Genomic DNA, 24,359 nt, shown 5'->3' with positions numbered 1-24,359 from the left:
GAAGGTCAGTGCAAAGAGGCAATTATAATAATGAAGATAAAGAGCAGGATTGCTTCTGAATAGTTTGGAAGCATAATGAGCCTATTCGGCTTCCCCTAAGCATTAAAGATACTTTAATAGTATTCTTAGTGACTTTGTACTGGGTCCAAGTACATTGTGCTATAAATGGAACCTGTACAATAACTTTTCTGTGTGCAGGAGTGCGTTATTGCTGACTAATAAGCTTCTAGTCCTACTATCTACACATGCCCCCATGCTTGCCCCCATGAAGCTTCAGTATAGCAATAATAACAAACAGCTACTGTCAGCATGCACAAGTCCTTAACAACTCAAACAAAATAAAATACTGCCCCCTGCTGAAATCAATAAATATTACTACACAGCTTACGACACTTACATTTCTGCTTACCAGGTTTTGTGTGAGCATTAGTCTAAAGACTGAATGGCTGTATTTAAAAATACCCTTTATTTTCTCTAATCTGATTCCCCATTCAAGTCAAAAACACAACCCATTAACCTGGAGCTCTGCGACTTGTACTATGAAGCAAGATCGGGATACTCAGCATATCTTTTTTTAATCTCGCTTCAATTACCCTTCACTAAACCACTATTCACAAGAAGGTGCTTATCAACTCTGTAAGTTAAACCAGGGTTAACCACATAATTAAGACTGAGGTTTTGCAGCATGTAACCAATCACAAACAAGCACTGGTCTACTGGCAACAGAGCAGATCATTTCACAAACAATAACAGAACTACAGGAAAGGAAAAATATGAGGTTAAACTCGTAATATACACCATCAACATGACAGCTACTACAGCCAAGCAGCACTGTCAGGAAAGCGCTGTATGTAGCTGTAGTATTAACTGCATCAGTTAATGTAAATACTAGTAACTATAAAACCAGGAGGGAAATCTGGCAAAAATATGCTGACCACATAATCTAATGGACTTATCAGTGTAAATAACCAATCATTACAGCACTGGGAGCTCCTGCTATAATAACTAATTAAATGAGCGAGCTGTTAGATGTATTCTTTCAGCACGTAAGAGAGTTTTTGCCCTATTCTTTCCACTGCAGGCCTGATGGCATTAAAACTGGCTGAGAGAGAGTACACAACAGATAAACAACAGAATTCAAAGCAGTTGCAGGCTGACTTGCAAATTTCATATAAAATCAACATGCACAAGGCTTTAGTGCTCTCCGTTTTAGGATTACGTTGCTTTATAACTCTAGAACAAAGAAATAACTTTAGAAATGTCTGCAGTCAGCAAGAAAAAAAAACAGAGGGGAGACAAAAGTTTTAGTTAGAAAAAAACATATTTAGTTTTTGGAGATTATCTGCATGCCAAGGCCCAAAGAGGTTTTCTGTTGATCCAGAGAAGTGATCAGGCAGTAGGTGGTGGTTTTGCATGCACTGACCCCTTACTCATCCTTATATGACAATGCACCATGACGAAGTAGTTTGATACAGTGAAACCACAGGATAAAACATGAGGTTATCTTGCCAAGTGTCCAACGCTGCTTCTTAGCACAGACCTCTAGATGGTCACTCATCTCATTTTTACCAAGTCTAATATCAAGAACAGCCTCAATAAAGATAAACTAAAGCACCTTTGGAGAACAAGTGCAGCCCCAGGCAGGACTTGCTGCTTATCATGTACAATTAAAGGAGAATAAATGCTCTTAATCTGCAGAGGGTGTTTTGATCTAAAGAACAAGGCTGCCATTAGTACTTTTTCTTGCTGTTTCAATAGCTAAAAATTTCTCTTTAGGACCTCCCTACTGCATCTGTGGCTCTCTGCTAGGAGTCTAATTTTCCTCTATTCTGTAGGCATTTCTGTAGGGTTCATCAAGTTTAAGACGTTAAAACCACATATCAACAATCTAATATTACATCATTCTTAGCAGTACTGTAAAAGTACAGTGGAAAATCACAGGATTATATGAGCTGGAGTTAGATATTATGCCGTTTTATATATACTATACATAAAATGTTTAATATCTCAGCCTACATCATATGCAAGAATATGTTATGACTAACATTACTGCCTAGACCAAGCAAGAGAATTTTTAATAAGATATTATTAACTTTCAAAGCCTTTATTGAGACAACTGAATCGAAATGTTAAGAGACACATTTAAATATTAGTGATTATTTATATGAATCAGTTTCATGCTATGTTTGCACCTCTGAAGCCCTACTGATCCCCCATGACTGCATTCATGCAGATCATTTACATGAGATGAGCAAGTCTGTGTACCAAAAAGGTTCTGACAATGGCTGGACATAATGACAGCTATTGATGGAAAAGTGCCTGGTTGCGTGACACTGACCTTATGTTACTAAATATAGGCTGTCATATATTAACTGTTCCTCTACGTTCCTCACTAAAAGCCGCCATGTGTGCTGTCAATCTCATCGTCCTCCATGCTGGGAAACAACATGTGGCCCAAAATGTTCTCCAAACTTTCAGAATCAATTGCATGAAGCCTCCGGAAGTATCCAACAGAAAGGCAGATATCACAGAAATGCTGATTTGCATGGGACTAATCACTGTCACAGGGCTTCTGTGCTCTGGTTTGAGAGCAGAAGGAGACACAAATTCCTGTGAGGGTTGCATCAATAAGACCATCCAGCATAAAGATCAGTGCCAAACAAAAATTTGCAGATCCATCAGCTGTGGCAACTGCTTACAAAAAAAGGAGCAGCTAGAAAGAAGCTCATCTTGTCCTTGTTTAGTCCCCTGAAGACTCTTATTGAAAATGTACAGCCTGCTCGTTAGTGTTTGAATATATTGTTAAGGAATTCATTGGGAAATTTTGAATGACAATTAAGCTTTACTGTAATCATCTATACAGCAATTTTAAAATAGTTCATGTTTAAGATCCAACTAAAAATCAAGCAAAATAATCTATTATCCTCAAGCCAACCCAACAACAACCACACTGGTTGGGACCTGGTTTAACAGCCGTGTACACTTCGGGCAGTACCTTTCCATAGTAGGAGATGGCCTCTTTGTACTTCTCGATAATGTCCTCAGGACTCAGGCAGTTCTTTGCTCGTCCAATCTCAGTGCTGGTGTCCGCACTAATGCCGTTGGTTGTGAGGGCTCCTACAGTCAAAACAGGACAGCATAAGATTGGTACAGCAAAGAAACAGAGAAGACAGTGCATCACTCTGGTCTGCTACTAAAGGAAAGGAAGGAGAAACAGAGTGAACAAAGGAAGAAGAGAAAACTCTTTAAAGGAAGAGTACTGGACACCCCGTCAACACAAATACTTTCAAATATATTACATAACACAGACCACGTTACAGTAATGGATTGAAATATTGTTGAAAACCCACAGGGTGATGAACCAAATGTGTTTATCCCATTTTTCCAATTTAAAAGAACTAAAACATGAAGGGGTAAAATTAACAATAAGATATAAACACAGCCACAGGTAAACTTACCTGTTAGTCTTTAAATGAAAGTGCAGAGGGCCTCTCTAAGCCAAATCTGATTAGAATACACACTGACCTGTGTGTGTGTGACTGTGATGCTGTCACAATGTATACGATGTGATGCTGACCAAATGACATTTGCATCATGAAGGGACAATGATTGTACAGTGCAACACACTGTGTAATGTTTTAGTTAGTGAAGATACAAATATACACAAAATATAATAGAATATATTTGCTAATATAGTGACAGATTCAGCAACAGTGAGCGTTTAGTAAGCAGGAAGTCTGCACGACTGGTGTTTGACTGCCCCCTGCTGGAGCAACAACAGTCTTCAAAGAGAAATATTCTAGTAAGCAATTGCTTTAAATCATTTTGATAGAGTTCAATTATTTTTCTTTCGTAATCAAGAGTAAGATGTAAGCTGGTATTATTAATGGGTCAATAAATAAGGAATGGAAGCAACTGAGAGAGGTCATTTAAAGATCTGGTGACTGAAAGTGAGGCTGTGAGGAAAAAAAAAAAATGGTGAAACCAAACCAACAGAGGAGAACATCTGTCACAGGAGGGAGAAATACATCAGGTGATTTGTGAAACAAACTATATAAATCAAGGTGGTGACTGTGAAGGATGAAGAGTGATATAAAAACAGATGCAAACGAGGGCACGTGTGATCACAAGCAAGCAGGCAAATTGTTGTCCAGAAGAGCTAAGTTGGTTATACATTCCATACCTGGATCAATGAGAACCTCCTGAGCCCCTACAGACAGAGAGAGAGAATGCAGATTCACTCCATGACGCAGGGAGCAATGTTAGCAGTGTTAGTCCCAACAATTTGCAAAAATGGCTGCTGCTGGTTTGCCATGACACACTCTGAGCATGTAGCTGTATTATTGACACTGCTCATTCATCGGCCAATCAACATGCTATTAAGTGATGAAAAAACAATTTTGAGCTCAATAAGGTGTGGTGAATAAAGCTTTGTGTTAAGCTTCCAAACATTTACACTGCTGCAGCTGCTGCCACTCTGGCTCATTGATATACTACACCGCTATACACACTATAGTAGGATTTTAACTCTATATTAAACTACATAAGAGCGCCATACATGTTACATTTTATGCATAGTAGTACTTATAATATGTAATACAAAGTGGTTGTAACTATATGGAGGGTGATTAAATTTCATTAAAACCATGTGCGAAACAGAGCGTGTGCAATGGTACTAAAAAAGTTGTGTACTTACACAACTTAACTAAGTAATAAACAAATAGTATATTTTACTCTTTGTGAAATTAGGCCAAATGTGTAAAATCTGCAAACATGAGGAGGCACTGGTGCAAAAGTAATTGAGGGAGGGAGGCAGTATGCCGCCTTCTTAAAGTGCTGCATTTGAATCGCAACACCTGCTCAAAATCTCATTTCATTCTCCTCATCACAATAAACAAACTGTTTGTTTAACAACAAACTGTATTCACTGGCTTTTAATACAGTGTGAAAGTTATTTGATGCTAATATTATAAGTTATTTGGTACTAGTTATTTTGTAGTTCTGTACAGAACTTTGGTCAACACTGCTGCTGTAATGAAATGTGCTATAAAAATAAAACAAACTTCAACTTAATATTATTAATGAAACTAATAAACCCAAACGGATCATCTTCAAAAAATGAAGAAATATATCTGAATAAAACTGAAAAGAAGAACTCTACTTTTGACAGATTCGGAAAACAAAATATTTAAGTAGTACAAAACCTAGAATAATTCTGGCCCATACTGTACATATCAGGGCCGCACGCTTATGCTCAAAATGATAATCATGATTACTTACAACACTGATATTTTGATGATTTCTCAGGATTAATCAATCATTTTATTGCCAAAAACAAAACATATTAACGCCAATGTAGTGTGAAATTATTTGCGTCATAATAAATGTATTCCACCTTATCAACCTAATACATACATACAAAAAAAATAAAATAAAAAATAAATCACCAAACTTAACACAAAATTAAATCAGCGCGGGGTACAACTTTCATTCTTACGGGCGATCGTGGCTCAAGAGTTGGGAGTTCGCCTCGTAACCGGAAGGTTGCCGGTTTGAGCCCCGGCTCAGACAGTCTTGGTCGTTGTGTCCTTGGGCAAGACACTTCACCTACTGGTGGTGGTCAGAGGGCCCGGTGGCGCCAGTGTCCGGCAGCCTCGCCTCTGTCAGTGCGCCCCAGGGTGGCTGTGGCTACAATGTAGCTTGCCATCACCAGTGTGTGAATGTGTGTGTGAATGGGTGGATGACTGGATGTGTAAAGCACTTTGGGGTCCTTGGGACTAAGTGAAGCGCTATACAAATACAGGCCATTTACATTGCATTACATTCCTTTTATTTAAAAGACATATTTTCAGAGGGACGGGACTAAAACTCATAGCGACATGAGACCCCTCTCTGTTTCTGGAAATAGTTTCATGCAGTTTGTAAAGTGTTTTCAGGTGTTTGAGTAAGTTAGTTGTGGCACAAACACTAAAATACTTCTTGATTAACATCACTTGAACTAAATAATACAAAGTATTGCCAAATAAATGATATTTTGCTTCGCAGGACAAGCTCTTTGCCTTCTGCTGTGCCAGATATTTGAACTTTCTTGTGCATTTGTCTTTAATTCAGTGTTACTCATCCAGTCAACAATCAGGAAACTTCTAGCTGCACAGTGCAGGGAACAGGCAGGCAAATACTCAGACGCTCCTTTAGGGAGCTCTCCGATTCCATTTTCCTTTACGTTCTGTTTGCGGAGCATACATTTTTAGTAGTACTCAATTATTTAATTGTTAAGAGCTAAAATCGTGTTCAAGATTCAAATTCAATAAAACTGTGCAGCCCTAGTGCATAGCTGAATTTCTTTTTACTGAACATTTAGCTTTAATTTGTTTGCTGTTACATTTTTACTGTCACTGAAATTCCCTTTTTTAGTTATTTTAATTTGATCATTCGTTTAATGCTGTTGTACAGCCTTATGTAGTTTATAAATACTTAAAACTATCTGAAAATTAATTGTTAGGGGGAGAAAAAAAAATTCCAATCCTAAATCCACACATCCTCAGATTCATTCAGACAAATGCGTTTTAATAGTCTTTGTGTTTAGCACACGGTCTACAGATTCAGTTAACTTAAGGTATACACAAAGCTGTGTTAAAATTAGAGCAAGTTAAAAGCAAGTTAATAACAGGGCCGGCAGAATAAATGATGTTAACTGTAAATTAGCAGTCATCGGGTTAGGTGAGAAAAGCTTTGGAGGTTTGAGGAGGTACTCTACACACAAAGTAAGCAGCTTTCTTGAGCAAGCAAAGCTTAGCAGTGTCTTTGCGCTGCTGATCAGTAGAGATATTCTCACTCAGTTACAACTCACACATAGAAAACAGTCATCAAGGCCACTGCTTGACAGCACGGTTACAGAGTGATGTGCTCACCTGCTCTGTGGCGTTTCCCTGCATCTAGTGGCTGGGAGATACTCTGTTTGCGCCCCATCATCTTCCCCGCTGTGCCTCCAGGGTAGTGGAATATGACAGAGGCTGAACATAAACCCTCCAGTGCAGCTGCAGACAAAAAAAACAAAAAAACAAACACACACAACACACTCAGATCAGTTTGCACTAATGATTATTTGCTTCAAAGTTTTGAGATCTGCCTGTAAGGCGAGCAAAGGATATAGTATTTACTCTGGTCAACAACTGTAGTATTAAGTCTGCTTCCTCCCAAACTTACCACCTAGCCAGAGGAAGTCATTAACTCCCCTGAGCAGCTCCACAGCCATGTGGTAGTGGACCAGCGCGTCCTGCAGCATGCCTGCCTGGAGACACAAGTCCCCAACGTGCTTCCTCATCCGTCCCTGACATCGTTTCTTATAATGCCTGAGGGGAAACGAGTAGAAAGAGGAAGGAAAAAAAACTTCTTCAGACAACAGCAGGGTGGATCAAGTGTGTCAATTCAATCTGGAATAAATGTTTCGATTTTTGGCAATTGATTTGTTTGAATACAAAAACAACTCTGACTTATGCTGTTGTAATTTCCTATGTCAGCAGGGGGTGGGGAGTCTTCTACAATGAGGATATATCAGGAGGGAGAGCATAAACAAAGGAGAGCAACAAGACAAGGACAGAGTATGAGCTGTCCTACCACCCCTTGGCCTTTACCCTTGCACAAGAACACACAGGAGGTAACAACTTTACCAGGACACACAGGGAACTTAGCTGCCTTGTGCAAGACATTTGAGACATCTGAAAAACAGGAGGTTGAATGAAAACAATATGAGGGATCAGCAGGTGAAGTGAATTCATGGGCAGAATTCTCTTAGGAGTGTCATCTAGAAGCAGGGATATAGAAATCTACAGGAACAGCTATTCTGGGAGAACTGTGTCACACATTTGGGCAGTTTAAATATTCATACAAATGCTCAGCAGGCTGCTTGTGAACAGTTTTCTCTCTGATAATTATTTCTGGTAGGAAACTAGACTGCTTAGTAATAAAAAAACATATCAAACTAGATCTGCAGTTATGGAAACTTTCATCTGATTTGTGTCTTAGGAGCTGCTGTGCCAGGCTGGAATCTAGCACATGATCTCATGAATAAAGAGATGAGATCTGATCTGTGCCATTCAGCCAGACAGATCACAAAACAGCACCTTCTTATTCCCAAATGCTCTTTAAAGCTGGGATGAACTTCAGCAGCAATGACATGTAATGCTCAGGAGACCAAACTATCAGCTCCTCCTTCATCAGTGTCTTCATGTTTCAGTATTAAAAGCACCTTTTTTTAAAATAACTATTTGGTACATTTTTTTTATATTTTGCATTATATTTTGTATCCATTTATTTCAGATTTTAAGCCTGGGAAACAAAGAAATCTTGTTTATAATATATATTATCACTTATGACGTAAACAATCGTTAAAAATCAGTGATAAAATGTCATAAATATCATAGTATTTGCAGATACAGAGACACAGGTCAATACTGCTGATATCAGCCGTAACCAATATTCAGCTAATGGTTTTCACACATACACACTGTACAATATTAACATAAAATTACTACCCTGGTATTTACTATCTAAAAAGGCATTTATAAAACCCCAAAAGTACAAGCATTAAATATCAATAAAGAAATAGACTTTTTAATGTTTTGCATTTGTTTTTATTTATATATTAAATTTGAGTTTTTGCCTTCTATTCAGTTAGTTTGCAAGGTGGGTTTGCCTGTTTCAGTTTAGATTTTTGGATTGATAATGTTTCATATTAGTTTAGTTTTTGTTAGTTTTCGCCTTTGTAATCATTATAATATGAAGTTCTTTCTTTTTTTTATCTTTGCACGGCATAGGTTTCAGGTGTCTACAAGAGGTATTGCAATAAAAACTGCACTTTTGTGAAGGCAGTTCACTCACACACATGTAGACATTCCAAATCTCAGTAAGCAAATGCACCAAAATCCCATCAGTCGGGTTATGTTGACATATTTTACCAAACTGCCAAAAAAGAAAAAGAAAAAAAAATCCTCCATGTTTCTAGTTTATTTTCTCAGCTCCTTGCTGTGTCTGACATACCCTCCCAGAAGCAATAAAAGGGAGTTTGTGGCACAGACATCCTGGGAGAAAGAGAACAGGCAGAGGTAAATCTATTTGTGGATCACAAGCAGATTTGAGTTTAGTATCGGTTCAGTGTGACACGCTTGCCATGTCCCAAACATGTTCAAGTATTTGCTTATCAACTAAATCTGATCATCAGTTATACTTACTAATACTACTGTATATTACCATTACTTTTTAAAATAATATAAAATAACAATATATTTAATCATGTAGGATATGGTAATGGTAGATTGTTCTTACACACCTCTTTATCACTTGTTTTTAAACATCATGAAACTGATGAGACACTCCAGCTTCTGACGTAAAATATCCTTCAGTTTGCTGCTATGCTGACAGCAGTAAACATGGATGATTCTGGATTAGTTCATTTGTTTTTGCATCACGAGAAAATACTGTTTTTAAGACTGTGCTGAGCAATTTCCATCGAGTGACTCTCATAAGATGCTGATAGCAGCCAGTGCTTTAATTAATTTTGCACAATGTAAAGAGATACAGCAGCAAATAATGAAACAATCTTAAGGTGAGTGATCATTCAATTCATCTATAAATACAAGCACATTGTATAAACTTTGATACAACACACACTACACGCTTGGTTTTGATCAGCAGGTATCATTCTGCCATTTCTGAAAGATTTTCAAGCATTTCACCAGAAAGAATTCTGTACTTCATCATAATTAAGAGAAAAGGGCATTAATCAGTGCACTTTGAAAGAATTGTAAATGTAACTTTGAGAGTCTTTTAACGAGGCCAAAATCAGCAACATAATTGAAGGATGTGTCAAAGTACAATTGAAATAAAGTTTCCCATGATGAATTTTAATACTCTTAAATTTAATAGGTTTTAATTGGATCTTTTGTTAAAAAGGTTTTGCCATTTTCACTGTAATTAGGATCAAACCACACAGGTCTTGCAAATAAAGTCTCGTCTATGTTTCATTACGCCAACACAGACTTTTTTTTCTCATTTAGTTTCATTCATTATTGATTTTATATCTATGAATTTCATGGATACATAAACACTGTGGTTACCCTGTTGGTTAAACTTGCAGTCTAGTGCAATCCATGACCCATGAATTCAGACTTCAATAGTTTGACCCCTATGTTTGTTTTTAATGCTTTGACCATCCCATTTGCAAGTATGAAGATGGCTGATTGTTAAATAAGAATGTTTTTTGCAAAGCCTAAAAACAAAAAATGATCTCACTGACAAATAAATTGTTTTAATAACATCTGTGTCCACCATCAGAAGTTTGTATGAGCAACTGAACTGCATTAGATATATTTAAATTTTGGGCTTAAGACATTATATTTGTAAAACATATTAAATCAACCTATGGCTGTGTTTCAACATTATCAATGAACTTGAACTAGCTACTCTCCAGACTTCGGGCTTAAACACATTAAACAAAGAGCTGTAACTTGTCTACAGTTCTGCCTGTACACTAAGTGGTGTAATTCATTATCAGTGAAGTACCCTGATTCCAGCCAAAAACAAAAAAAAGGATTTTTGGAAAAAAGTAAACAGCTTTTCTAGTAATATTCAAGTTTTTTTAAACCAAGATGGAATTGGTGGACATGCTCACCTGGAGGCTTCAAAATAACAGATCGCAAACCACCTGGAGATGTCACAACAGCTATGTACACTTTTTATACCATCTATGGTTCTACTTTTAACATTTCCTAGGAAAAACACCACCTAAGTTACTTTTGTGCTTAAATTTGACTTCTCATGTGTCACACCTCTTGCACTGCAACGCTGCTGCTGCTTGGCACTAAAGTCATACTTTGAATTAGGTAGTCTGTCATCAATAACAGTAACTCATTAGAAGAAAAGAATGGAAAATGTCCTTCATTTTGTTTACACACAGAGCCAGGAGGACAGGTATAATGGGAGTAATTAGGATTTCTTGTAAATGGGAAAATACGTAGAAACATGGTTATTTAACTTCTCTTAAAATCAACTGTGAAAGTAGAATTAATGTGTGTAACTGGTGAAATTAACAAAAATGTTGTGCTGCTAATTAGTACTTCTGTACATTCAGGATTCATTTTTTTCCCCACTATCTTGCAATTAAAGACTATTTATTCAAAGTGCTCTTACTTTAATTTTGATTATTCAGTTATTCAAAGCCAATAATGTCAACTAAGCCATTTCCACCCAGTTGGTTCATAGACTGAACAATGAGCAGGAGTGATGAGTTTGGTTTGGAGTCATCATCAAATGAACAGCAGCAGTGTTCTTTTGGGCAAAGCTAAAGCTGATGGGATAGATGTGGATCAACTAATGAGTCTAATGTCTCACCTTTTTGCACCCAATAATAAACTCACAGGACAGTATGAAAGAAAAAAAGAAGAAGAAAGACAAATAAAGCAAGGTAAACAAACAAACATGAACACAGCAAAAATCAAAAGACAGATTTTTGACAGGAGAATTTGTGACCAGGTGAGGCTGACATGTTAGAAGCAACCTGACACAGACAACACCACCGACCTGCAAAATAATGTGACTGCGATGACAGAACAACTCACCTGCTGTCCGTGTCTAAACCCACAAAGTCCTTCTTCTCAAAGGGCACGCAGAGCAGGGGGATCTTGTCACCGGATTTATCTGTGGCACGGTCAAGCCGCTTGGACTCCAGGACAATATATATGGACTCCACAAAGTCCTCCACTCTCTTCTCCACATCAGAGCACTCTTCAAAGCTGGGATAGAAGGCCACGTCTGTGCGCTGCTGCTCGGTAATTTCCCCACTCAGCCCAAATACCAGTAACCGCGAGTCATACAGCGTGGAGCTGTACACTTCCTTCTGGCCGTGGAAGCGCTCGGCCGTCTGGGGCCACTCCTTGGGCGTGGCACATGTCGTGATGGAGATGAGGCCCACAACTTTGCGGTGTGTCTGGAAATCACCCCACTCGTTGTTTTCAGGCAGGTAGTGGTGGCGGTAGCGAATGAGGATGCGCTGGGAGTCCCTGATGTTCACCTGGCTCACGCTAGCAATGCGCTTGTAGATCTTGAAGAACTGATCCTCGGGAACGATGCCAACCGGCTGGACCACCACAAGTACTGTCTGGTGGTCCTCAGCACACTGCATGTAGTCTGGGACGCTCATCTTTACATATGACTGCATGAGACCGAAAAACAAAAGCATTTAAAAGAGATGATCTTAATTCAATTTACAGTGGCAACAATGACCAGTTAATGCTTCAAACTGAAACATTAACTGCTTCTATCACTAAAAATGCACATTTCCAATATTACAATACTGAACAGCAATTTGGGAAATGCTAGCAAAAAAGAGGGGAGGGGGTTTGTCGCTAATCATCTTTAAAGAAGATGAGGGAAAGAAGAGAGCCAAGATGCCACAAAACAGCTTGTGATGAAGAGAGAAGCTGCTGCTGAAAGTTTTTTATGTTAAGAAGAAAAAAGAGAGATTGAGAGAGACATGGACAGGGTTGCTCCACACACAGCAACAAGAAACAAGGTGTGTTTTATTCAAGGTGTGACACAAAGTTTGGAAGAACAAGTAAAATGGAGTGTGTTTCACAGTTGTCCTTCATGCTGAAATAATAAAATAAAACTATCAAGATACAGCAAAAGGTTTTTTGTACCACAAACTGGCACAGCAGTTCTTAAAAATAAAAAAGAAACCAGTGTTGCTAAGCCAGCAAAGCAACACTAAAAGTCTAAAAGACACTAAAAGACAACTAAAGGATTCATTGGCTTTAAGTTCAATATAGAATTACCTTTAAAATCCTTCATAAACTTGTGAAGTCCAGAAGTCCACAAAGCTCTCAGTTGTTGTAGCCTCCAGTTACTGTGGTCCTCTTCTTTGGGACAAGCTGCCTGCTGACCTGAGATCAATTACATGTGTGCAAATATTTTAAAATACTCAAAACTGTTCTGTTCCCAAAGACTTGCATTCAATAGCTGTGTATGTGTGTGTCTGTGTATAGTACCATTTGTTTATTTTATCTTCTTTGTGACCAAATTGAGTTTATGTATAATGAAATTTGCTATATAAATAAAATAGCCAATTGTCTATATTGCAGATGATGACATAAATATTTCCATGGTTAAGAAAAACAAATTCAGATGATCTAAACAAGTCAAGAACGATCTGGAGTGGGTATCTGTTTTCATGAATGGAAACAGAGAGAGTTTACAACAAGCACTTAGACTTAGGAAGGCCATAGTTTGACAGCAACTTCCAAAAATGTGTTCTTGTCCAACAAACTATGTACCTATACGTATATATCTGCAGTTGAAGAAAAGTGTGTGGTGTTTTGTTTTGTTTTTGTAATTGGATTTCTGACAGTAAAAATATCTAGTTACAACAAAAATAGACAGCCATGCCTCTTAACCTCCTAGGACCTGGCGTCCACATATGTGGACAAAACATTTTGGGTTATTTAGACCAAAATACTCAATTGTGCTCTCATTATACTGCTTCTGTTCTATCGAAATTTTAAACGAATATCCTCATATGTGGCTCTCAATTTTCTTAGAAACAAAAATCAGGTAAAAAAATATATATATATATAAATCTGGTAATTCTTTGTTTTTACATTCATCGGGTCCCAATCAGCCCAAATATCAAAGAGAAATTAAAAATGCATGCTGTGGAAGAGTTCGGGTCTTAGGAGGTTAAAGTGACAAACTAAAGGATGTCTTTTATTAATTAAACTGTAACACAAATCTATGCAGTTTATTAATAGATAGTCTCATATAGATCGTAAACAGGTTTTAAATAAGTTTCTCATGAAAGCCGTTTTATCAAGGGTTAGGAGAACAACACAAATCTGCTGAGTTTAAATGATAAAGTCCTGCTTAGTGTCTCTGCTGTGTAAAGCGACTCATCCAGATCACGAAACGATGACAATAAGGATGCACTTCTGCCGAAAAGCAATATTAACACCTGCTAACACCTGTGATAGAAACAAACACCAAGGAGTTGGAGCTAACATGTGTCAGCTGACACAATTAGCAGAAAAAGAGAGGGGAAAACAAGATATCAGATAAAACAGAAGTCCCGGTTTAATGAGCTTTTCATAAGCTAATATGTCTCTATAAGTTTATGGCTCCCGTTCAACTACATTCTGTCAACACACTGCTTTCAGCTAGCTTAGCTTAGCTAGCTAATCTATGAATGTGTTGCTTACAACGGTCATACAAAAACAGCACTGAGTAATGCGCATATAAGCTTAGTCAAATTAATTTTCTTTTACAGAAGTGCCATTAATACATTTCAAATAACGAATATTCACGTTACCTTAGCAGCTACCTGTCAAATGTTTGAGCTTCCTTCTTTGGCTCAGTACTTAGCGGCAACAAATTAACAGCGAAACTTCCGGTGTCGATTTTCAAAATAAACTCTCTAGCTGTTGTAAGGAAATACGAACATCAGTTCATTCAATAGTTATTTTTATACAGTAGATCTTTTGCCACTTTTGCTAGCTTACTGTAACGTGATAGTTTACAATGAACTAACTAGTTTTCAAGTTTCAGATTTTGAGAAGTTGAACAATACAGAAATGTGCGCCGCAATGAAGATATGAAGAAATTATACTCTGAATTTTTATTATTAAAAACCATTCCCAATGCCCATATGGATAATGTTCATGTCATGCTAGCACTTTACCATGTGACCTTGTGGACCAGTTTATTGAGTCTGTTGGCTTCCGCGACCCTCAACCTGCTGCCCCAGCATGCAACAGCATAGAGGATGGCACTGGCCACAACAAACTCATAAAAAATCCTGATCATTATCTGATAGATGTTAAAAGATCACAGCCGCCTTAGAAAATAGAAACGACTTCCTTCCTGGCAGTGGCGTTTTTAACCCAGTCCATTTTATTATCAGCGTGAACTGTCATAGGTTTCCTGGTCCTCCTAAGTCTTCACTCAGTTCTTTGGCCTTTTGGCAAATGAGCCATTCCACTCAAGCGACATCATACTACATACAAACTTCAATGTGAATTTTAATGTTACCAATTTCTCCTTCTTCCTCTTCTCCTCCCTTTAGGAATTGCCTCTAGTCTCACCCTATCTGTACATAGATCTTCTTTGCTGTCTTCCTTTCTTTCCCTCCTGCCAGCTACATCCTTCTACCTTCTTCTGCACATGTCCAAAGCATTTTAGCTTTACTCCTCTTAGGTTCTCTCCAAATTCCTCTACCTAAACTGTCCCTTTAATAAACTAATTTCTCATCCTGTGTCTCCCAATGGAAATCTTAACATCTGCCACCTCCCCTCCTTTCTATTAGTGCCACTATCTCCAAACCATAAATCATAGCAGGTCAGTCTTGTAAACCTTCTGTCTTAGCTCTCACTCTTCACCTTTCTTATGTGTTGTCCATTTCTTCGAGAATTACCCAAATGCAGCTGGTTATGCATTTAAACTGAGAATAAGAAACTAAGAGTATCATGCATGAAGATGCCTAAAAATTAATAAAGCACTTATCTGCAAATTAAAATGACCTTCTTCCACTCAAATGGATAATATGTATAGGGATGTGTATAAGAATAGTCCAGACAGGTAGATTCAACTCCATTTTATTCATTTATTTTTTTAAACCCATAAATCACTTTTCACAATCTTCTTGGAAGACAACAGCATTTTATTCCCTATTTTCTTCTTTTTTTTGGCCAAGGGGAATTGGTCCAAAAGCAAAGCAGGAGCTCAGCGAGAGATGTGGAATGTCTGAACCATGATTCATAGTGATTATACATCAATAACAGGCAAACATCCACAACCATCAACTTACAAAACAGTGCACAAACATTGTGTGTGAAGGCCGTCATCATTGGTGATCCCAAACCGTAACAATACGAGTATGACAGCGAGGGGGACTGACGGGTGCTATGAGTGAGACAGGGAAACTGGGCTGTTCTCAGTTAAACAGGGGGGAAAAAAGAAATGGAATGATCAATATAAGTAAACTAATGATAATTAGCGTAATAACATGAATGCATAAAAAGCACGATAAGTGAAGCCTTCATTTTTCCCATGTGGTGAGTGTTCCCTAAGGCTGGTAAGACTAATTCAGGTCGGTACAAACATGTCTGCTTGCACCTTTACATCTGTGTTCAGAATGAGGCAGGGTTTCAGTGCATAGTCACATTACTGCATCTTCATGCCAGGTTATTCAGATGAAACTGTATGATGAAATAGACGGTGGAATGAGAAGATACGCGGTTGAAAGCCAGATCACTCAGATCTTTTGTTTGTTTGTTTTTTTAACTCTCTTCCAATTTCTTTTGCATCTTTCTGCCCCGTGTTGATGAACACAGAGCAGCCCTCAGTGCCAGAAATGAAGCTTTCAAGTTCAACAGGAACACAGGAAATGTAGAAGATGGCAGGTAAGTGCTAACACTGCAGTGAGCATCCACCAGCTAAAATGTATTACAGATATAAATTGGCACCAAATGCAACATAAAGAAATCTGTTCATCCCACTCTATTGGATGCAAAACATAAGCAGCTGCTTATTGAAATGTATGACCACTGACTTTTTTTTAAGGCGTAAACCAGTTTTTAGTAAGTTTGGCCCATTGGAGATAAATTACAAATATATATGTAATACTTTGGTGTTCAGTTAAGATATCAACCTTTTTTTTTTTAAATTGTTTTTTGCCCAGAATCCAAAGACATTGCTTTTTTGATTCAGCGTGCAGGTTGCGTCCCACAGTGTTTTATTTTTCTTGGTTTAGGGAAGTAAAATGTAATTCTGTGGAATAATACTGCAGTAAAGCCATGAGCTCACTCATCTCGAGGCTTCATAAGAGACTTTCACAAACCACAGCAGCTATGTCCACCAATTCTACTGCCTTTGGTTTACACTGTGCTGATGGACACTGTCATACACAATCCTGCCAACAGACATTAGTGGCAGTAGAGTGCCATGTGCAGACAGACAAAAAACAAGCCTACAAGCTAGCAAACATGTATGTAAACAATGGACCATTTAAAATGTTATCAATAGTTGTCTTTGTATAAGTCGTTGCATTAGACTTACAGAACGATGTATTTTTGGGTACAGAAAAACTTGACGGTAGCTTTAACGCACCGCACACAAGCTAATTATTTTTAGCTTTTATTTGTAGTATTGTGAAGAACACACACTTGATTTCTGGTGGAACCATTCCTTTAAGTAGGTCAGCTCCCATCCTACATAAGGAGACCAATGGACCAAAATTCTCAAAAACCAGCTTCACCTAAAATCTGTCTTTTAGCTGATCTAATTCTGAATTAATTGGATCGAGGGACTTCACAGTCCTTGCTACTTAGCTGTATATTTGCATCCACATGAAGTGCAAACAGTGTGCTGTAATGTGCAACATGGGAACCTGAAGGCTACAGAATAAGATGCCAAAAAGTACTTAAGACTGATGGATGATGGTGTGCTTGGTCTGCCTGCCACATCAGGAAGATTCTGGGTTAAATGTTGTCATCCAGTGGATTAGTTTAATCTCCGGCGATCAGTTGGCCACAGCCAAGATTAGTCGACCTAATTACCGCATATTCAGACAGCCCATTGATTCCTAATGGACCAGGAGCACTAACACTAGCCTGTCAGATGGATAAAATAAGATCTGAGAGGAATCAAATGGAGAGAAAAAAAGGACATAAAAAGAGAGTAAGAGTGATTTGGTGCATTACAGGGAATGTGTCTTTGCTGATTAGTAGTATTCATGATATTTGGCATTTTTCATTATGGCATTGAAAGTGGGTGGTCACTGCTAGTGGTGCAGAGTGAGAAAGAGAGAGACAGAGAGACTGGACAACAGGACTCTGATAGGACACAGGGCGGGTGGGGAAATGGGGTTAAGGTACTCCGTCATCCTCACGCCAGTTTCAGAAACTGTTCCACTGTATCCGCTTCCACTGCCTCAGAAAACATTTCATAGTTCTGTCGAGAGGAAGAAAATGCCAACAGTGTTAATAAGTACACAAAACAACAAACCAGCAGCAGCACAATCCCACAACTGCTGGAAGTAACGCATCACTCTGATAAATCAAAAGCAGAGCACATGAGCCTCGTGTAAATGTATTGTTCACTTTGTACAACTTGACCTCCGTTAAGGAAAACAACTGTTTCAGTGAGTTCAGCGTTGCGTTATTGGTGAGAATATGTGAGCGTGTGTCTGTATGCCTGCATCCTGATGTGATATTTGTGAGGATGACAATGAACGTTAGAACACAAGACTATTTGTTGAAATATATTCAAAAGTTTTTATATTTTAAATGCATCGTTTATTACGTGTTATTAAGTTCTTGTATGGTCTCCACCGTGTTCCTTTTTATCCTCTTTAGTTATTGTTGGATCCATTTACGTTATGTTGAGAATTGAAGAGGGCTTTCTGCTGAAGTTTTGAAAATCAAACTTCCCCGTGGCCATTAAAGGTGACTGAGTTTGCAGGTCCTTTTGCAGAGAGTGGGAGCTGCTGTTAGCACAGAGGCAACATCAGATTCTGAATGTAACCAAGAAAAATCTCAAATAGAAATACAGAGATTTTGAAACCACATCTGCTGCAGCACCAACGCAGGCATCTTTTTATGCTAATTCAGTTTTGCACACACATATCCTTGGCGTATAATGATTAACCAGTTTAATACTGGCACAACTTAGTAGAGAAGCAGTGACTGTGGAATTTTGATATCAAATTTTCAAGAGAGAAAAATAAAATAAAACCCAAAAATTGCTCTTCAACAAACCTCCTTGAAGGCATTTAGCAATTTGACAGCGACGGCTAACTAACAACTGACACATGCGTTAACCATTTAATGATATATTGATTACTGATATACTGAAAATTTGAGGGACACATGCATTTAACAACCACATGATTAAATCATCCTGCAGGTGGACTTTACTTTGAAAAGTGTTCACACATGTTCAGTTGTTACAGGCAGCTTACAGGGCTGTGTGTGTGTTTTCCTTACCCCACAGTACTGGTGTTCGTTGAAAAGCTGGGGAGGGACTGCCGTCGGGTCCCCCACTTTGCTTCTCATTTCATCACGGAGCTCCCCGCCCACAGAGATGTCGATGAGCTCGTACTGGATGCTTTTGCTTTCAAGGATTCGTATCACTTCTGCCTGTTGAGACTTCACCTAGCATTAAAAAAAGCCCCCCAAAAAGGCCAAAACAAGGGTTTTAGGATCTTAATCAACCCAAATACAATTAACAGGAGGCAGACAACTCATTTATCTGTGTTTAATTTGCAGACGGTGACATGCGACACCAGTTTCCAATCTGCTGTTCACTGACTACATTTCCAAGAGCTTAGCAGAGCAAAATCATGATAGCTGTGAAGCTGATAAGTGTTTTAGTCAGTGTGTGATAAAACAAGAGGCAGATGAAGGCTGAACTTCTCTGAAGGACTGTTCAGATACACCTGGTAATGCTATTTTCCCTAAAGGGAAAAAAACAAGACACTTTTTTCTTCTTAAAAAAAAAAAAAAAGGAACAACACTGTAATAGAAATTTTTTTGATGCTCTGCCAGTAAAAAGCTGCAGCTTTATGTTGCATATGTTACACAAATGTGATGATTAATAGATGTAGTAGACAGTCTGCTATCTTGTGGGTGACTCAGGAAGTGTGTGTGTGTGCGCGTGGGGGATGTGACCACACCTAAAAACAGCACTAACTGGCAACACACAGACAGCCCAGTCTCATTTCCTTAAACTAAAAAAAAAAAAAAGGGGGGAATTGCTCGTATTTGTTCCATAAAATTTTAGGAAGCATCTCTGAATTATGAGAAGTTTCATGTGTGCTGCAGCTGACTGGAAACACTGACATAATAATGTAGGTCTGAGCTACTGAGGTGATTCTAGAAATGTTTTGTACACTTATGCCATTGCAGTTAAATTATAATAAGATGTTTTGAGGAATTGCATTAGTCTTAATATAAAAAAGCAAAAGTAAAACATAGACAAGCATTAAATAACTACAATGTTGCATCATCTTTTTTTTTTTTTTTAATAAGTTAGGTTAAAAAAATGCTACAGTGACGGGTGTAGAACACCGCAGCCACCACAAAGGTAGCTAGAAGCAATGCTGCACATGCAAGAGTTAAAAATGAACGCCTGTTACAACCTTTTCACTGTGCATTTCCTCACAGCTAATAGATACCAGATGTTTGTCCCACTCCACTGTACAAGCTAACTTAAAAAAAAAAAAAAGTCCTGCAAAAGGATTGTTTAAAAAAAAAAAAAGGTTGTACAATGTCAGTTTGTACACTTCTGCAGATAGTCTGGACATCACCTTGTTCCATTTAGTCCTTCTTTATATATTCTGTGGAAAATTATGAACCAAACTCTATTACAAAATCCAAGAATTTGCTGCACTGACCATACAGCAAATACACACATGACAACATAAAGTGGTTTGATGCATTAACGTTAGACTTTCTACTAGTTACTTCGGCATACATGTGAAATACCAGCTAGCTCTAATTTAAAGAACATTTGTATTTTATTAAAGATTCCCTACGGGCTAACTGTCGATCTAGAATAACTGGAACAAGAAGATAGAGGATTGGGTGTGCCGCTTATAAAAATCCAAATTCCTTCGAAACATGTGCCGTTTAGTAAATCAGATTCATGCTGACGTATTAGATACACTCTGTTTATATTAGGCCTTAGCGTTATGGTTTAAATTAGCGAGAACAAGCAGCTGCCAGATTTTTAAATGTAGTTTGGTGCGCTTCTCTCTGTACAGGAAACGGATACTTGTGTTCGCTACTATGAACCACCCCTCATGCACCACAATAACACTATGAGAATTTCACTGATTAGAATAAGTAAGCGCTTTAAGGAGAATTATACGCAAAAACCTGCTAGCTAAGCTGCTTCATAAAAACACCTTTCTCCAACTAAGGCAAGGGAAGCTAGGTGGAATAAGGCAACCTGCTTTGTCTTTACGGGTCGTTTAAGTTTAAATTTAATTCCCAATGATAACTTTAATGATTATCGAGCTTTCACACTAATAACTCTGACGTTTCAATAATGCAATAAAGGGGCAGTGAGTTAGGCATAGGCCCGCTGCACTGTTAGTCAGGAGGAAGCTTACTACTGATAGGGTGCTGGGTGTGTCTGTTGGACTGTTAGCTGCTGCCACCGGAGCTAAAAGCATAAATATAACAGTACATGTTGTCAATTATGGCTGCTTGACTCACCGTCCTCGAGGCAGTAACAGTGGTGTAGTACAGTTTGATTCCCATAGCTGCAGATCCTTCCACTCTCTCTTTGTGTATCTGCTTGCAAGTAGCTTTCTCCCGCTGGTATCAAGGTAGCTGTTAAACCTGGAAGGACGTCCGGCGAGGTCCGCTTTTCAAAGTAAAAGACATTTCGACTTCAAGTAAAACATAAAGTCATATGTAACTTAAAAAGTGGGAAACACATTTAAGACAGGTTGTATATGTGGACTCTGAAATCACAAATTGCAGCATTCTTGAAACAGCGACATGACATACAATAGTAACAGAAACAGAACTAGTAGCAATTATTATGAAGGTTTTGAATGTTTGATCAGAGAAAAAGCAGTCTGAAGGCATCAACGGCCCTTGTTTGACTGAGAAAAAATGGTTAGGTAGGTTAATGAGTGATTAATTATATTTCTAAACACTGTTATTAGTTACATTATTATTTGCTTCATAGATCACTGGCAGCTTTTTTTGACATGTTTAATGTTGAGAACTTAGACAGGAAATGGTTTGTTATACTTGGGCAGACTTGATTCTACTCCTCCTCTATCCTGTGGTCCGCTGTGCATAGTTTAAAGAGACAGCACATGACTTTATTCATGTTTCAGTGTGGCGTGAGGCATCAACTCCTGTCAGCCCTACATATAGGGTTATATATTTAATTCACTCTAAGCTGCTACCTTCTTTCACTCAGTCTTACACACTTCCTTCTTGTACCCTTTCCCCTTCTTCATCTCACTTTATTAATTTTGTCCTCTTAAGACCCCGTCTTTCTTAATTTTTCTCCTACATTTTATCCACCTTTTGCAGAATTCCAAACAATCAGTTGCCAGAGAAAGTAGGCAGTTTGATACTCGCTTCCAGCATGAGGATACAGATCAAAGCAATAAGAGAGCCGAATGGTACTGGATTTTGGGCGGGGGGGAATGGAAATTGTTGTGGTGAACACATATTTCGAGAAGAAGGGGGAACAAAGGGTGACAAAAAGGAGTGTAGCAAGGTGCACAAAGGTAGGCTATATCTTATACAGAATCTGAAAGGATTAGGAAAGGAGGAGGAAAATGTAGCCAGGAGGCATTGCTTGTTATTCTGTTGCATGACTCAAGAAATCAAGAAGCAGCACGTGAAGGTAGGAAGAAGAAGGAAGAATGTTGGGTGGAGTTCAGGAAGAAGTTGAGACAGGCTCTGCGTGGTAGGGAAAAGTTACCAAATGACAGGGTGAGGGAAGCTGCCAGGGAAGGTGTATCCAAGAAAGTGTGTTTTCTGGACAAAGGAAAGCAGACAGGTAGACCTGGTAGTAGAATAATGAAATATAGCAAAGTGGTCAAAGGAAGAGGTCAGCAAAGAAAAAGTGGAATAGTCAGGGAGATGAAGAAAGTAGGCAGGAGTACTGGGAGACGTGGCAAGTGAGTGGTGACAAAGTAAAACAGAAAAGGCTTATACTGAATTGTATGTGAGGCTGGACACAAAGAAACGAAGAAAAGGACAAACTTATTCTGCAGAGACCATCCATCCTTCTGCTTATCCAGGTCTGGGTCATGAGGGCAGCAGCCTAAGCAGAGGAACCCAGATCTCTCTTTCCCCAGCCACCTCTTCCAGCTTATGTGGGGTAACGATGATGAATTCCCAAACTTGCCTGGACGATTGAGCATGCATCAAGTTGTTGTTGTAGTAGTGCAGAAGAGCAGCTGCATTAATGATATTGAAGCAAGTTCAAACCAGTGTTTTGCAAAGGCACTGGAAGCCACTCTTTTAAGTACCAGTCATGTTATACCAAATATCTTGTGCACGTTAGCATTGTTGTAGCACCACTGCTCACAAGCTATGGGCTCCAAGCATGGTGTAAACCAGCAGTCTGCAACCCCCGGGCCACGGACCGGTACTGGTCGTGATTCGTTTGGTTCAGGGCGGGGGTTACCTCCGATGGGTGCTCTTTTTCGCTTTCGTTGCACTCGCCTTGGGTGCCAGTCTGAGTCTGACCGCTGCAATCCAAGCCTGACGTCTTCGTTTAGTAATATCAGATACATGAGATCCCTCCCGTTGCCTCCAGGAAGGTAAACAATGAAAAGAGAGCCCATTTTCCAGCTTCTTGCCTTCCCTATCGTGTGATCTAACGTTGCAACCAACAACACAGTACATACAAACCATAGCTGACGCTTCCATGTGCTTCGTTTGGCTTACTGTCATGGCGGGAGATCACATTCCGTGACGTCACGTTCCAAAGCCCTATAGGAAGAGGGCCATGTGACACATCAAACTTATTGGTAATGTCACAAGAAAAACAATGGTGTGCTTGGTTTCAACGTAACTTTATTCTTTCATGAATTATTTACAAGTTTCTGACCACTTATAAAAATGTGTTCAATGTGCTGCCCATTGTGTTGGATTGCCAATGCAACCCTCTTCTCCTGCTCTTCACACACTGATAGCAACACCGCAGGCATCCAGTATCCGTAGTTTCAGGTGCTGCACATCTCGTATCTTCACACCATAGACAATTGCCTTCAGATGACCCTAAAGATAAAAGTCTAAGGGGGTCAGATCGGGAGACCTTGGAGGCCATTCAACTGGCCCACGACGACCAATCCACTTTCCAGGAAACTGTTCATCTAGGAATGCTCGGACCTGGCACCCATAGTATTCTACTCACCCTGTAGAATACTCATAACTTTTAATCTCAAGTTATAGGATTATGTATTTTGTTCTATTTTCATTTCTATTTGAACATTTTGGTCTGCAAAACAGGATTCTCTTTAAACTCTGTAAATCCTTTAGGTTTCTTTGCTGCTGCTGCTGCTGCTGCTTGGCGACTCAAAACTTCAGCTCCCTCCATAGATTTTCTAGAGGACTGAGGTCTGGAGACTGGCAACTCCATGATCATAATGTACTTCTTTAGCCATACATTTCCTTCTTACAAATCCAGCAGGTGGAGTTGCAAAGTACCTTGCACAAACTGTTTTCACCTTCTCACCAAGATCCTTGGAGATCAAGAGATCTTCTTGGGCATCTTTCTTTGCCTTTAGACAATAATTCTAATGGCAAAAGAGCCAAACGGGACAGGCAAAAAAT

General features: G+C 38.8%; 2 protein-coding genes across 6 annotated transcripts in view; both read right to left on the bottom strand.

The window, feature by feature from the left end:
• Positions 1–14,470, bottom strand: part of trappc9 (trafficking protein particle complex subunit 9) — a 241,430-nt gene extending 226,960 nt beyond the window's left edge. The window contains exons 1-8 of one of the 5 annotated variants that reach the window (XM_085148878.1): positions 14,357–14,470; positions 12,831–12,938; positions 11,617–12,208; positions 11,389–11,419; positions 7,207–7,352; positions 6,912–7,037; positions 4,184–4,210; positions 2,996–3,117 (exon numbers count right to left, since the gene is read on the bottom strand). In XM_085148878.1, coding sequence (XP_085005004.1) covers positions 2,996–3,117; positions 4,184–4,210; positions 6,912–7,037; positions 7,207–7,352; positions 11,389–11,419; positions 11,617–12,196 — 1,032 coding nt within the window. In that variant the 5' untranslated portion in view covers positions 12,197–12,208; positions 12,831–12,938; positions 14,357–14,470. Of the gene's footprint in view, positions 1–2,995; positions 3,118–4,183; positions 4,211–6,911; positions 7,038–7,206; positions 7,353–11,388; positions 11,420–11,615; positions 12,209–12,830; positions 12,939–14,356 lie in introns of all 5 variants that reach the window. The other 4 variants (XM_085148879.1, XM_085148881.1, XM_085148880.1 and 1 more) reach the window with 4 other exon arrangements.
• A 1,152-nt stretch (positions 14,471–15,622) lies between these two features.
• On the bottom strand, positions 15,623–21,419 carry sh3bgrl3 (SH3 domain binding glutamate-rich protein like 3). The gene is made up of 3 exons (XM_085148894.1): positions 21,264–21,419; positions 19,029–19,196; positions 15,623–17,994 (listed from the first exon to the last, which is right to left on the bottom strand). Exons 1-3 carry the CDS (start codon positions 21,306–21,308, stop codon positions 17,929–17,931), a joined length of 279 nt encoding a protein of 92 aa, XP_085005020.1. The 5' UTR covers positions 21,309–21,419; the 3' UTR covers positions 15,623–17,928.
• Between the last annotated feature and the right edge of the window lie 2,940 nt (positions 21,420–24,359).

The sequence above is a fragment of the Neolamprologus multifasciatus genome, chromosome 22, assembly GCF_963576455.1.
Source record: "Neolamprologus multifasciatus chromosome 22, fNeoMul1.2, whole genome shotgun sequence".
Classification (NCBI taxonomy): Eukaryota; Metazoa; Chordata; class Actinopteri; order Cichliformes; family Cichlidae; genus Neolamprologus; species Neolamprologus multifasciatus.
The sequence above is the reverse complement of the archived record's forward strand: the minus strand, read 5'-3'. Positions and strand labels throughout refer to the sequence as shown.